The 14694-nt window shown below is 38.6% G+C and overlaps 1 protein-coding gene across 1 annotated transcript in view; it reads right to left on the bottom strand.

Moving 5' to 3' along the window:
• Positions 1–14694, bottom strand: part of LYST (lysosomal trafficking regulator) — a 134811-nt gene that overhangs the window by 24997 nt on the left and 95120 nt on the right. The window contains exons 40-43 of the mRNA XM_052640484.1: positions 8962–9028; positions 7464–7620; positions 3971–4111; positions 1008–1225 (exon numbers count right to left, since the gene is read on the bottom strand). Coding sequence (XP_052496444.1) covers positions 1008–1225; positions 3971–4111; positions 7464–7620; positions 8962–9028 — 583 coding nt within the window. The remainder of the gene's footprint in view (positions 1–1007; positions 1226–3970; positions 4112–7463; positions 7621–8961; positions 9029–14694) is intronic.

Raw genomic sequence — 14694 nt, 5'->3', positions numbered from 1 at the left:
CTGCAACAAGAGAAGCCACGGCAGTGAGAAGCCTGCACACAAAAACTGGAGAGCAGCCCCCGCTCTCCATGATTGGAGAAAGGCCTGCACGGCAGCGAAGACCCAGCACTGCCATAAAGAAATAAATGAAATTATTTTTTAAAAGATAATATTACAGAAAAAAATCATTATATAATGAAGTGATATGTGTAGGAAGAAGAAAGTGGTTTTGATATTTATCTTTAGATGATGATATCGAAGTTGATCTTAAAATTTCTTCCTTTTGTAGTCTATATCTTAGATATTATTCTAACAAGGCACAAATATTGTTTGTACAATAAGGAAAGGGGATGCCATTTCATGTATATATGATGATGTGCAGAAAAGAGTTACACAGCAGGCCTGAACTGCTCTCCTCGGGAAGGTGTGTCTGGAAGGCTTGTTCTTGGCCTTGTCTGGGAACACGGATTTCAGAAGAGTTTCTACCTTTTTTAAAAAGTGGTTCACTGCACCCAAGCTGGACACTGTGGTATATCCCGAACACCTGGTTTCCTTCTGAAGGCCCAGAACTTCTGGACGTATGAGAGAGGGTGCCTACATGACCAGTCCTCAATAAAAACCCTGGCACTGCAGCCCTAATTCTGTCAGTTTGTTGCTGGAGGAACGGAGTGAGTTCTCTGTGACTCACTGGGATAAGTCTCTTGGAAGCTGGTGCCTGGTTTCCTCCAGCTCTGCCCCATGTATCTTTTCCCTTTGCTGCTTTTGATTTGTACCCTTCACTGTAAGTACAACTGTATGCTGAGTTCTTGAGTCCTCAGCCAACCTGGGAGTGGTCTTAGGGAATCTCTGACAGAGAGTATCTAAGTTATTCTTAAAGAGGTGAAACATAAACCTGAAAAATTCTTGGGCAAGTTCAGTGTCTTTGTCAATTATTCTCTTTGATAACTTGAGTATTGTAAAGAAACAGTCTAACTTTTAAATGTTCAGGTTCTACCTTATATAAATGCACCGTTTTAAGAGTCACTTACAGCAGGATGAAAAACATTGATGGCTTGGACAGAGGCCTTCCCTTTTTGTTTATACCCGAATACCAAGTCAATCCACTGACAGATGTTCTGGGACACGTAGTCAGACTCTAGAGCCTGTCGATGGATGAGGATAAAAAGACGGGGATCGTTACGTGCCCAAGGAGGGAGGTTGACGTGATTAACCCGCTCACCGTTCTGACGCACACCAAAATCGAAACCTAGAAGAAAAGATTAATATCAATGTTTATCTCCAGATCATGCTTCCTTTGGCCCACTGAGCAGACCTGAAGAGTTCACAGAAATAGCTATTGTGTGTTATAACCAGGAAAAGGAGCACCCAGAGGATAGTAACACTGTTGCTCACCTGCTGACTTACTACTCACAGAGCTGCATGGATTAACACTATCTATCCTAACTGAATCTGAAATCTTTCAAATTTACTCATCCACCACTTCATGTCATATTGAAAAGAAGTAGAAAATCACTACCTGCTAATTCTAATACTTCACTTATCAAATCTTCAAATGCACCAAGTGTGAAAACATCTCAATGTAATTTTGATTAAAATAAAGTGAAGGCTTTTGTATAAGTATTTCAGAATTATTGGTGTTAATACATAATAAGGCTACTTGTGTGGTAAATGTTAGCATTCTGCAATTTAAAAAACTCAACAAAGTATATACATTCCAAGAATGAACTTAGTCTATTTATTTTATGGTAAATCTATAGGTCTGTTTTGATTTCATCTCCACTAAGCATTCCCATAGACAACAAAATTATACTAACATATTAAGAGGGTTGTTCTGTGATGTAAATAAGGTGTTATCTAATTGTCTCATTAGACGGCTAGTGTAAACAAAAATCTCAGAAGTGTTTCTTTAAAAAAATTGTCCTGGGGGAGTAGGAGGGAGCCTAGAGAGGGAAGGGATATATGTATGTATACATAAAACTGATTCATGTTGTACAGCAGACACTAACACAACATTGTAAAGCAATTATATTCCAATTTAGAAAACTAAATAAAAAATTTAAAAAAATTATCCTAAAGGAAATGTTACCTTTGAACAGAAATTTTTTGCGCTACTTTTTATGGAAAGAAAATCTGATCATCATAGCAGAACACAAATTTAAAAGAGCCTCTTAAAAGTTGATTATGCTCCATATGAAAGTAAGTTGCTGTCTGACTGCTTTTTGATCTTGTGAAAACAACTGGAAGGATCTTCACTAATTTTGGAAGTACCTGGAAATGATATGATATGATATGAAATATAAACCAAGAGCTTATATAAAATTAACAAGGGGTGAGGGTCACCTCAAAAAGCCCAGCAGTCATCTGACAGCTGCAGGGTGACAGTGTTAAAATGGACTGGCTGAGCACCTCCAGACTGTGTGTGGCAGCTTCAAGGGAGGCAGCAGAGATTCACTGATTGAACTGATCGAACAGTAGTGATGAGGCATGTAAGGGCTGAGCAGGAGAGGGGTGAGCAGCAGGGGGCTCGATGAACTCAAATCATTCCTAACTTTCTGGGGCTCTGGACATATCAGAGGGGTAGATACTTCACCCAGAGCGGGTACCTGGAGGTACAATGAAAGGCCTATAGGAACGCTCATAGGAAATGGCAGGATGTATGCTATGGCAAGTTATCTTTTCCAAAAATGGCTATAACAACACTTGCTCCTGTGCCTGCTTTTCTAGAATCTCACTACTCCCCTATTAAGTGGCAAAGTCTATGCTCCTTCCTTTTGAATGTGGGCAGGCCCTCGTGACTACCTCCCAAGCAGAATGCACTTGAAGGCCATGCTGTGGCCTCCAAGGCTAGGCTGGAAAAGGCCATGCAGCCTCTGCTCATCTCTCTTGGGACACTCGTGTTAGGAGCCCAGAGTTGCCAACTAGGATGTCCGAGGCTGCATGCTGCAAGAAGTCCACAACAGTCCATGTGGAGAAACCACACGGAAAACTACAGACACTAAAGAAGGAGCAGCCCGCCAGCCTGATGCTGTTCTGTTTCCCTGGATGTTCCTGCTGCAGCCGATCTGAATGTAACCGCACAAGAGACCCTGAGCCAAAACCACAAAAACCACCTGGCTGAGCTGCTCCTGAATTTCTGACCTGCAAAAACTATCATGGGTGACGCATTTAATGTTTTGAGTCACTAAGTACTGGAGTTACCTGTTCTACAGCTATAGATAGTGGGAACATACATATAAGGAACCACGGACAGGGAGACAGGCAGCAGACTGACTGAGGCAGGAACCACCAGGCAGGTGCCCCAAACTGGGGGTGTTGATATTTCACTGAGGCAGTTCTTACTTGGGCAACACTATGAAACATGCTCTAAGTAATTAGCAGCACAGATTTATTACTGATTATCTAAATAACTCCAGAGAAGCCAGTTAATACAGTAAAAAATTCTGAAGTAATTGGCTAACACTTTAACTTCTCTAAAGATATAATTCTCAATTTCACATATTCCTAAATGTCACATAAAAATATGAAATTAAGTAATGAAAGAAAAGACACCTTATAAAGGATTAACTGATCTTACATTAAAGAACAGGTATGATTAGCTGAGATTGTTGGTCACTGGCATCACAGAAAATCTGATTTTATTTTCTAGTGTCACTTTTCATTATCAGTAACTCTAGTCAGAGTGTTTTACTTCTAACTTAGTCATTACTCATAAAATCATTGACATTTGGTTAATTTAGGTAGTTCTTTAATAAATTCATGACAATTTCTGTAACAAAATTAAAATATACATGTTTACAAATGCTTTTAATAGTTAATATTTAAAATCCTCAAGCTCACTTGGAAATAAAGTAATATATCTAGTAAGTAAAGGCATTTCTCTTATTTGGGGACTCAAATTTTAGAACCTACAAAAGCTATTTTTATTTTTGGAAAATTATAAAGTAAGTACAAACTCTAAGAAATTTAAATTAGAAATGATTTATGGCTGTACCTTCACGGTTAACTAAGAATTCTGGAAGATAGAAAAACTCTGGGATAAGTTCTTTCACATCGGTCATGGACTCAAAAGATGAGAGGCGCCAAGTTGTATTTGTAGAATGAAAAGTTCTGTCTGGAATGTCAAAACTTTGATCTAAAAAGAAATACAAATAACACACTTAAGACACAAAGACTTGATTCCATTTGAAACTTTTAGTAATTAATTTACTTTCAATACTTCAAAAATATTAAAATGATTTTATTTGTCCATAACGTAAAAGAGGTTATTTGTGTTCCTGAAAATAAATATTATTCTATATAATTTGAGACTGTATTATTTTTAAACTGTATTACGCTTTCACGTGTAACTAGATAAATTTTTATCACTTGTTTAATTAATATTAAATATCTATCTGCCCAAGAAGAATGAAAGTTCCATAAAAACAGATACCTGGGATATCAACCATACCAAGCACATTCTAGGAACTAGATAATTATTTATTTATTGAATGAATAAATATGGAAGGAAAATTAAAGTTCAAGTAGGTAAAAATAGTTTTTACCCCATCAAGAAGCAGAATTATTCCTTTACCTCTAATCAGTAAGACTATTTTTCTTCTCTCTTTTCTTTTCTCTTTCTGGGGTGACAGGGGCACTGCTCTTAAATGTTCTCTTAGCTAAATGAGTCAAATTCCTTATGAATGAAAATAAACTAATAGTTACTCTTTTGTTAAGCTTTCCTTGTGTAGACTATTGACAATCAAGGACTGAGTTTCAATTCTGTCTTTTCTGTCAACAGTTAACACACTTTCTAGCCTAGAATATGAAATGGTATCTAAACTCCAGCTCTTGAAAACAACAGCAGTGTGGATTCTTCTTAGGCACCACGTGTACCATCTAAAACTCCCCTTAACCTGTCGGAATTTGAACATAACTTTTCACCTGGAGACTGTTAGAGACTAATTTCAGCATCAAGCAAGGCACAATTTTTTAAAAAATATGCTAAATCTTCCCCAAGCCTGACCTGCTTTGCCAAGCAACGTTTTCTATCACTTTTACTACTTTCTCCTCTATTCAGCTGAATTAGTTAGAACTGGCTGGGCACTAAATAAAATCTGGAGGTTCCCTGGTGGCTCAGATGGTAAGGCGTCTGCCTGCAATGCGGGAGACCCAGGTTCGATCCCTGGGTTGGGAAGATCTCCTGGAGAAGGAAATGGCAACCCACTCCAGTATTCTTGCCTGGAGAGTCCCACGGATGGAGAATGGTAGGCTACAGTCCATGGGGTCCCAAAGAGTTGGACATGACAGTGATTTCACTTTCACTTTCTAAATAAAATCTGGGATGAAATGAGGTTTGTAAATTTTTTGTTTTGTTTTTTTTCTCTCAGAAATTAGGGAGGGCCACTTAAAAAAATACTAACTCACTCAGGATAAAAAGTTATTAATCTAAATGGAATCCAGAAAAATCAAAGGCAATTCTGTGAGGCTACGGTGGAATCACAATACATAGAGCCTACAGAGGAAACGGAGAAACACACTGAAGCTTCTGTTTGAATTTTTTAATTCTCTGTAGTTTCTTAACTTTTTAAATAAGTAATACTACACTATAATCTAGAACATGCATGAACTCAAGTGGCAGTTGTTAACTCAGCACTTTTGCTCCCCGGGGGACATTTTTGGTTCTCATGGCTGGTGAGGGGTGCCATGGGCATCTAGTAGGTCAAGGCCAGGGATGCTGCTAAGTGACCCACGGCGCACAGGGCAGTCTCCATTATAGAGAGCTATGTAGCTCAGAATGACGACAGTGCCAAAGCGAGAAACCCTGGTCGCAGAGTCGGACACGACTGAAGAGACTTAGCAGCAGCAGCACAGCAGAAATAAACTAAAATGCCATCACAAATCATTTTAAATTAAGCAGAAGAAGAGAATGGGGACTGAGCTAGTCCCTGTTGTCTTTTTAAAAAATCATTCTTAAATATACAGTGAGGAAAACCTAGCATAATAGTTGATTGAGAGTTTTATATTAATAGATTCTTGGACGACATGAAAAAAAATGAAGGGCAATAACAGTTCTGTTATATACTGCCGTTGTCCCAAACCACATCTGAAATATTCTTTCATTTTTATTATTATTGTTATTTTGGCTGTACCACCTGACTTGCAGGATCTTAGCCCCCTGACCAGGGACTGAATCTGTGCCCTCAGCAGTGACAGTGTGGAGTCCTAACCACTAGGACTGCCAGGGAATTCCTGAAATATCCTTTTTTATTCTGACTGCTACTTTTTAATAACAGCATTCACAAATCAGAACACATCCAGAAAGATGAGCAGAACAGCGACAGGTTTGGAAACCAGAGGAAACATCGCTTAAATAAGTACAAAACTGTCTTATTTATTTCTGCATTCCTTGCAGCAGGCCTTGTATATAGGAGGCTCTTAACTAAGGATAATTAGCCTAGGGATAAACAAGAGTGTGAGGAGGAGGAGGACAGGGTAGTAATATTCAAATATTTGGAGAGCTGTCATATGCAACATTTGTTTTGTGTACTGATAAACAGAAGAGGGACAAATACAAGAAAGCCTCTTTCACAGACCAAGTGGTCTACAGAACACAAAATTTATTCCTCCAAGAGGTTGCATACATATGAGTGTAAATATATAAAGAAGTTCAAGAAGAGTCGAGTAATTGAATGGATAATGTTTCCACAAAGGATTCTGTTCCAGGAGGAACAACTACAGGGCTAGTACCACTGACTCACTAGAAACTGACAGGATTTCTCACTAGAAATCACTGTTCTCACTAGAAACCTACTTGCATACAAAGCAATATATTCACCTGTATCGAAGCCATCTTCAGGTGTGTGGGCTGCCACTGAAGATTACTCCCTAGGCAGTTACTATGGTGAAGGTGGCAGTGCAGGTCTCCTAACAGCCACTCACTGATAACAACTTAGAATTCCCCTTTAGGGACCAAAGATAACAGGTTATCTGAAATCATTAAGTTGAACATTTTAAAAAAGTGAATTCATAACTTTAAAAGGGAGGGTAAAGTTCTTCCTATGTGAATGACATCTTAACTTTTAAAAAGTGAATTGCATTTTTATAAATGTAGGAAAGTTCAATTTGAGGTGAAATCTGAGACATTATCGAGACAATTTGGCTTACTGCAGGTTTCTCTTTTAAAAAATTAAAGTTATTGGACTGCACGTGGGATCTTCGATCTTCATTGTGGTACGCAGAATCTTTTCGTTGAGGCACATGGGATCTAGTTAGTTCCCTGACCAGGGATTGAACCCAGGCCTCCTGCATTAGGAGGGCAGAGTCTTAGTCACTGGACCACCAGGGAAGTCCCAGCAGGTATCTTAGAGACTTTTGTTCAGAGACTAAGCAGAATTATTTTTCCTATGGTTTGATTAGTTTTAATACATTCTCAGGATGTCAGCAAACTGGTTTTCCCCTGATGACCAATCTGACCTTTGGGGCAGTTAGTAGAAAACCATCCTTACCTTGATAAGCTAGAAACATCTTTGTGAAAGGAGGCATTCTGACCAGGAAGTGGAGCACAGTGCCGCTGTTGGAGTAGTGGGAGCCATAGTGGTAGGGCTGCACCGGGGGCATAGGGTCGTCTTCCCGGGCTCCTTTGCGGTACTCCTCCTCCAGGTACTGAAGGACACGGGGACCAGATCGGTGACAGTGAGCTCCACGTAGGGCTGCAGAAGCCTCACTCATCTTCTTTGCCATCCTTCTCTACTGCCCCTTAGGTGCCACCCTCCATAGCTTGCCCTCAGCCTTCTGGAGTGTCTGGGGGCCTCCTCCTTGGTGTCCCAGTGAGGGCTTACCACTCGAGAAGCATCTCACCATCTGCACATTTACCCTCTTAGTCCCTCATAGAAAACCCACCTGTTATGCATGTTAGTTCTCAGCCCTCTGGTTCCCCACTAATGGCTCAAAATGTTTAAACTGATCAACAAATAAGAACTGCCACTTTCACCAGAGATGTCTGCATTTTAAGAGGGTTTCAAGATGTAATGCTATGTTCTTTAGAGAAATGCTTCTCTCACAGAGGAAATGCAAGAGAAATGTAAAAACTGTATCACATTATTGAAATTCTTTAATATAACATTTTATTGCTGTTTTGCAGTAGACTTACACAGAAATAAAAAAGAATTTGGTGATCCTTCAACTACTCTTATCTTCCCATCATAAAGTAAGAAGCTCAACCAAAGTGTTAATATCTGTCACTATTCTCATCTCCCGTAGTTTCTATCTCTAATAAAGTCAGGTGACAGTGAATATTCTGGAGTCATTTCTTTTTGATTTCCATAGCACTGCCCCATTTTTAGCTACACAAGAATCAAGCAGTGACAGCTGTAAGATTCCTGGAGGGATCTTCCTGAAATTTTGACATAAGATAACATGGTGAATATGAGAAAACTGCTTCAGCTGCTCCTATCTTATTACTGTGTGAAGAATACAACATATGCCTAATGACTGTTTTTGAATTTCCAACAGGATTCCATTAACATTAATTTCACAGAAATAGATAATTAACTTCTATTTTAAACTTTAAAATCCAGTATTTTTTGTTAACAAACCTGTGCACAATTTGCTGAGATGAATGACAAGGGGTTATGGTAAATGACAGATATATTGATATTATTATATATAACACTAGGGAATATAAACAGGTCCCTGGACACTTTTGTGATTTTTATAAGGAATATAGTTATTTCATACATTTGAATGTAACAATGGATTATGAGCTTCCAATTTATACAACAATAAGGGTATTTATTTTTGGGGGGGGGCAAAGTGTTTTCAGAGAATTAAGACAGAAAAGAGTATTTAAAATCACATAATGATTTCCAGTTGCCTGTCAGTTGCACATGGAAGTGGGAAACAGAAAAATCAATACTACACATTGAAAATTAGGTAAAGCACAAGTCCAAAAACCAAAAATCCAGTTTTAACTTATCAAAATACACAAGGGAAAACTGAACCTACCTTGTATGTGTCCACATAACGGTCTTCTTTTTCTTTATACTGCACAGCTATGGGCTTGGAGAGATTTCTATAAAGGAAGAGATGATGGAAAGCATTGGAAGTATGTTAATAATGTCAGGACTAAGTTGCCTCAGATGTTTACAAGTAAATAAGTGATCAACAAGATACTTGGCCCTTGGTTTAGTGCTTACACATGTTGCTTCGCCACTAACAGTCACCATTCACAATTATAATTTCATAAACTGTGAAGACAGAATTTTTCTAAACAGATGCATATCAGTATTATGAATTTTTGACTTATAAGTAACCATGAAGAACGTCTCCCTCCTCTCCCTGGTTCCTCTACTTCCTCAAATCGTAACTGAAGCTGCCCATGGCAGAAGATTCCCTGGAAGTTTCTGTCCCCATTTCCTGACCCTACACCCAGTTAGGCAATGAAGAGTGAAGGGCAGTTTGGCCAGGAGTATGATCATGAGGAGATGTTATGTAACTATGAGGTTAATGAAAACTGAAAAGAAACAACACATGCTCACAACGACTATGTTGAGATGTGGAGTGCAAGTATGAAATAAACATTTTATCTAATTCATGGATAGTGAGTGACGCTATGTGTTTGGTGGAGAGAATGTGTGTAAGCATGTGTATGTCTGTGCTGGTGTTTACACTGTATCAGGGAGGCAAGAAAACTGGATGAATTTCCACTTTTAAAAGCTACAGAGTCAAGCAGCATGTCTGTGTGGCCCATGAAAGAGCAAGAGAACAAGATCCAACAATGATGGACATGCTCCTCTGGCTGAGGTGCCCTCTGGTCTGGCACCGGGATGGAGCCACCTGGATTTTCAACATCTGGGGCAACAACTAGATCAATGTGAAGATTTGTTCACATTTCAGTATGCCAAACCAGGTCTGCTGAGCCAGGGTGGATATATCTATTTTGGAGGAAAATTATTTCATAGGGATATTAAAATTAGCCATTAGCAAACACATTAACTTCATTTTTGAAACTTTCATAATCCTAAAAACTTTGTTAAAAAGTAAAAACATTTTTGTATCAATAGAATAGATAAAAAGTCATATCTCAATATAGATGAAATCATGATCCTGGCATGCAACTTTTTCTAAACAGTATAAATAGTTCTTTGTGAACACAAGTAATGTTGTTGTGGATGGAAAATCAGAAGTAATTGATGAGGCAAATAGAATAAACCAAAATCAACCACAATATATCACTACAGCATATCTGGAAAGGTATATGTTTTCCTCCTTATTTGTATATCACTTGAAAATAAAAAGAATTCCCCATAATATATATATCTACAGTATCATTTTTAGTGACTACAATATAGGACAATTTACTCAAACCCAGTATTGTACATTTAGGTTGATTCTAAATTTCAGCCACTTTAAAAAATGATGTGAGGACTACCTTATGGCTAAATATTTGCTTGAAGTGCCAGGCACTGTTATTAGCAATGAACTGGCTCCTGCACTCATGAAGCTCACTTTCAGGCATAATCCTTCTGGTCAAGCACATATCCTAAAGTATTTCCTAAGAAAATAATCTAAGAAAATATTTCCTAAGAAAAAAGTCCTAGAAGTGAAATTGCTGGAACAGAGTATGCAATTTCTAAAGAGTTCTTGGTTATATACAGTCAAACTGTCTTTCCGAAAGACTGCATCTCTTTATATCAGTAGTGTATAAATTTAAATGTACATTAGCAGTGTATAAAAATGTCTAAAAGAGAAATAATGTGCCATCTGCTCTTTTTAAATTGACAAATACATTAAACTGAATCTGATTTCTTGAAGTTATAATTAAAATATTCTAATATACTAAGTAGTATATTTGCAGTCAACTTTTTTTTAAACTAAGAGAAGTGTAATTGACATGTAACGCTATATTGGTTTCAGGTATCCAACATAATGATTCAATATCTGTATATTCAAAATTACAAAATCATCATCACAATAAGTCTAGTAAACATCTGCCACCATATATACTTGCAAAATTTTTATGCTGTATTAGAGAACTTTTAAGATTTACTTTCTTGGCATATTATTAACTATAGTCACCATGCTCTACATCACATCCCCATAACTTATTTCATAATAAGAAGTTTATACTATTTGACTCCCTTCACCCATTTTGCCACAACTCCTCCTACCCCCACCCCTCAATGCTTCTGGCAACCACCAATCTGTCCTCTGTATCAATGAGCTTAGCTTTTTGTTTTGTGTGTTTCGTTTTACTTTTAGAGTTCATATATAAGTGAGATCATATTTCAGTTCAGTTGCTCAGTCACATCTGACTCTTTGTGACCCCATGGACCATAGCATGCCAGGCCTCCCTGCCCATCACCAACTACCGGAGTTTATCCAAACTCATGTCCATTGAGTTGGTGTCGCCATCCAACCACCTCATCCTCTGTTGTCCCCTTCTCTTCCTGACTTCAATCTTTCCCAGCATCAAGGTCTTTTCAAATGAGTCAGTTCTTCACATCAGGTGGCTAAAGTATTGGAGTTTCAGCTTCAACATCGTCCTTCCAATGAACACTCAGGACTGACTTCCTTCAGGGATGGACTGGTTGGATCTCCGTACAGTCCAAGGGACTCTCAAGAGTCTTCTCCAATACCACCGTTCAAAACATCAATTCTTCAGTGCTCAGCTTTCTTTTATAGTCCAACTCTCCCATCCACACATGACTACTGGAAAAACCATAGCCTTGACTAGACGGACCTTTGTTGGCAAAGTAATGTCTCTGCTTTTTAATATGCTATGTAGGTTGGTCATAACTTTCCTTCTAAGTAGTAAGCGTCTTTTAATTTCATGGCTACAGTCACCATCTGCAGTGATTCTGGAATCCCCGAAAATAAAGTCTCTCACTGTTTCCCCATCTATTTGCCACGAAATGATGGGACTAGATGCCATGATCTTAGTTTTCTGGATGTTGAGCTTTAAGCCAACTTATTCACTCTCCTCTTTCACTTTCATCAAGAAGCTCTTTAGTTCTTTGCTTTCTGCCATAAGGATGGTGTTATCTGCACATCTGAGGTTATTTCTCCCAGCAATCTTGATTTCAGATTGTGCTTCATCCAGCCCAGTGTTTCTCATGATGTACTCTGCATAGAAGTTAAATAAGCAGGGTGACAATATACAGCCTTGATGTACCCCTTTTCCTATTTGGAACCAGTCTGTAGTTCCATGTCCAGTTCTAACTGTTGCTTCCTGACTTACATACAGATTTCTCAAGAGGCAGGTTAGGTGGTCTGGCATTCCCATCTCTCGAAGAATTTTCCAGTCTGTGGTAATCCACACAGTCAAAGGCTTTGGCATAGTCAATAAAGCAGAAATAGATGTTTTTCTGGAACTCTCTTGCTTTTTTGATAATTCAACGGATGTTGGCAATTTGATCTCTGGTTCCTCTGCCTTTTCTAAAACCAGCTTGATTATCTGGAAGTTCACGGTTCACGTACTGTTGAAGCCTGGCTTGGAGAATTTTGAGCATTACTTTGCTAGTGTGTAAGATGAGTACAGTTGTGTGGTAGTTTGAGCATTCTTTGGCATTGCCTTTCTTTGGGATTGGGATGAAAACTGACCTTTTCCAGTCCTGTGGCCACTGCTGAGTTTTCCAAATTTGCTGGCATATTGAGTACAGCACTTTCACAGCATCATCTTTCAGGATTTGAAATAGCTCAACTGGAATTTCATCACCTCACTAGATTTGTTCATAGTGATGCTTCATGAGGCCCACTTGACTTGGCATTCCAGGATGTCTGGCTCTAGGTGAGTAATCATAGCATCGTGATTATCTGGGTTGTGAAGATCTTTTTTGTATAGTTCTTCTGTGTATTCTTGCCACCTCTTCTTAATGTCTTCTGCTTCTGGTAGGTCCATACCATTTCTGTCCTTTATCGAGCCCATCTTTCCATGAAATGTTCCCTTGCTATCTCTAATTTTCTTGAAGAGATCTCTAGTCTTTCCCATTCTATTGTTTTCCTCTATTTCTTTGCACTGATCACTGAGGAAGGCTTTCTTATCTCTCCTTGCTATTCTTTGGAACTCTGCATTTCAAATGGGTATATCTTTCCTTTTCTCCTTACTTATCTGTATGGTATTTGTCTTTGTCTGACTTTTTCACTTAGCATAATGCCCTCAGGGGCCATTCATGTTGTCACAAGATTTCAGTCTTTTTTTTTTTTTAACACTAAATAGTATTCTTGTGTGTATGTGTCTGTGTGGCATTTTCTTTTTCTGCTCATTCACTGATGAACACTTAGGTTGTCTCTGTATCTTGGCCACTACAAATAATGCTGCAGTAAACATGAGGGTGCAGGTATCTTTTAGAGTTAGTGTTTTAATTTTCTCTGGATTAAATGTCCAGAAGTAAAATGGCTGGATCATAGGATAGTTTTAATATTTGAGGAGCCTCCATAGTGTTTTCCACAGTGGTTGCAACAGTTTACATTCCCAGTAAGAGTGTACAGGGTCTCTTTTCTCCACGTCCTTGCCAAGAGTTGCTATTTCTTGACTTTTTGATAATAGTCAGAGAATGTTATTTAAAACTAAAGAAACAGAATATTCCCACATCATCTATGGCTATTTGGTTACTCTAAAATGCAACTCTTTCAGGAAAGGCAGGATAAAAGCTTAATTCTTTTCCTTAGCTGTCAAATCTCAAAAGTAGAGAATTGTTGCCCCATCCAACAGCAACCAATGAGTTTAGTTTTGCTTTGTTTTAGGGGCCTTTGAACAGGGAGGCCTGGCGTGCTGCGATTCATGGGGTCGCAAAGAGTCGGACACGACTGAGTGACTGAACTGAACTGAACTGAAAGAGTATCATTAACTTAAGTGTTTTCTTTTTACTTATATGTGTTTCAATCAGTTATGGTCTTTATACTTTTTGATGCTCTGATTGTCCTATCTTTGGCAGTGAGAGCCACTTCAAGTTGGCTCCTAAGTCCTTTATTTTTTTATAATTATAGTAAAAAAACACACATCACTGAACTTACCATCGTAGCCACCCTCCAGTACCTAGCTCAATAGTGTTAGCTAATTTACACTGTTGTGCAATAGATCTTTACAGTTTTTTCACTTTGTAAAACTGAAACTCTACACCTACTGAGCAGCAACTCCCCATGTCCCCATTCGCCCTCCTCCCCCACCCCCCAACAAACACCATTTAACTCTCTGACTACCCTAAACAACCTAAGTAAGTGGAATCACACGGTGTTTGTTTTCTTGTGGCTGACTTATTCCATGTAGCACAATATCCCCAAAGTTCTTCCATGTGACAGGACCTCCCTCCTTCTTAATGTTAAATAATGTTCCATATTACGTATGCACCAAATTTGCCACAACTATTTATCCACAGATAGACACCTGGGCTGCCTCCACCTCTTGGCTACTGTGAATAAAGCTGCAATGAACATGGGTGTGCAAATATGGCTCCCACTCTTTTGACAAGACTATATTAATTTTCTTGCTCTCTGACACAACAAAATGTCCCAGGCTCATCTTACGTGCTTTCTCCTAATAAATGTACAAGAAATGAGAAAATAGGAAATCACCATTTGGTAACCCCCAGTGAAATCACAGACTCAAGAAATAATCATCAATGAAACAAAGAAGTTCAATGGGGGGCTGAAGCCACAGATCAGCCTAAGCATCCTTAACAGTGGGATATCATATGCCTCCTGATATGGGGCAAGAAAACATTCACATCACCACCTCTA

This window comes from Budorcas taxicolor, chromosome 5, assembly GCF_023091745.1.
Source record: "Budorcas taxicolor isolate Tak-1 chromosome 5, Takin1.1, whole genome shotgun sequence".
NCBI classification, from domain to species: domain Eukaryota; kingdom Metazoa; phylum Chordata; class Mammalia; order Artiodactyla; family Bovidae; genus Budorcas; species Budorcas taxicolor.
Note: the sequence above shows the minus strand (reverse complement) of the source record. Positions and strands in the feature narration are given on the sequence as shown.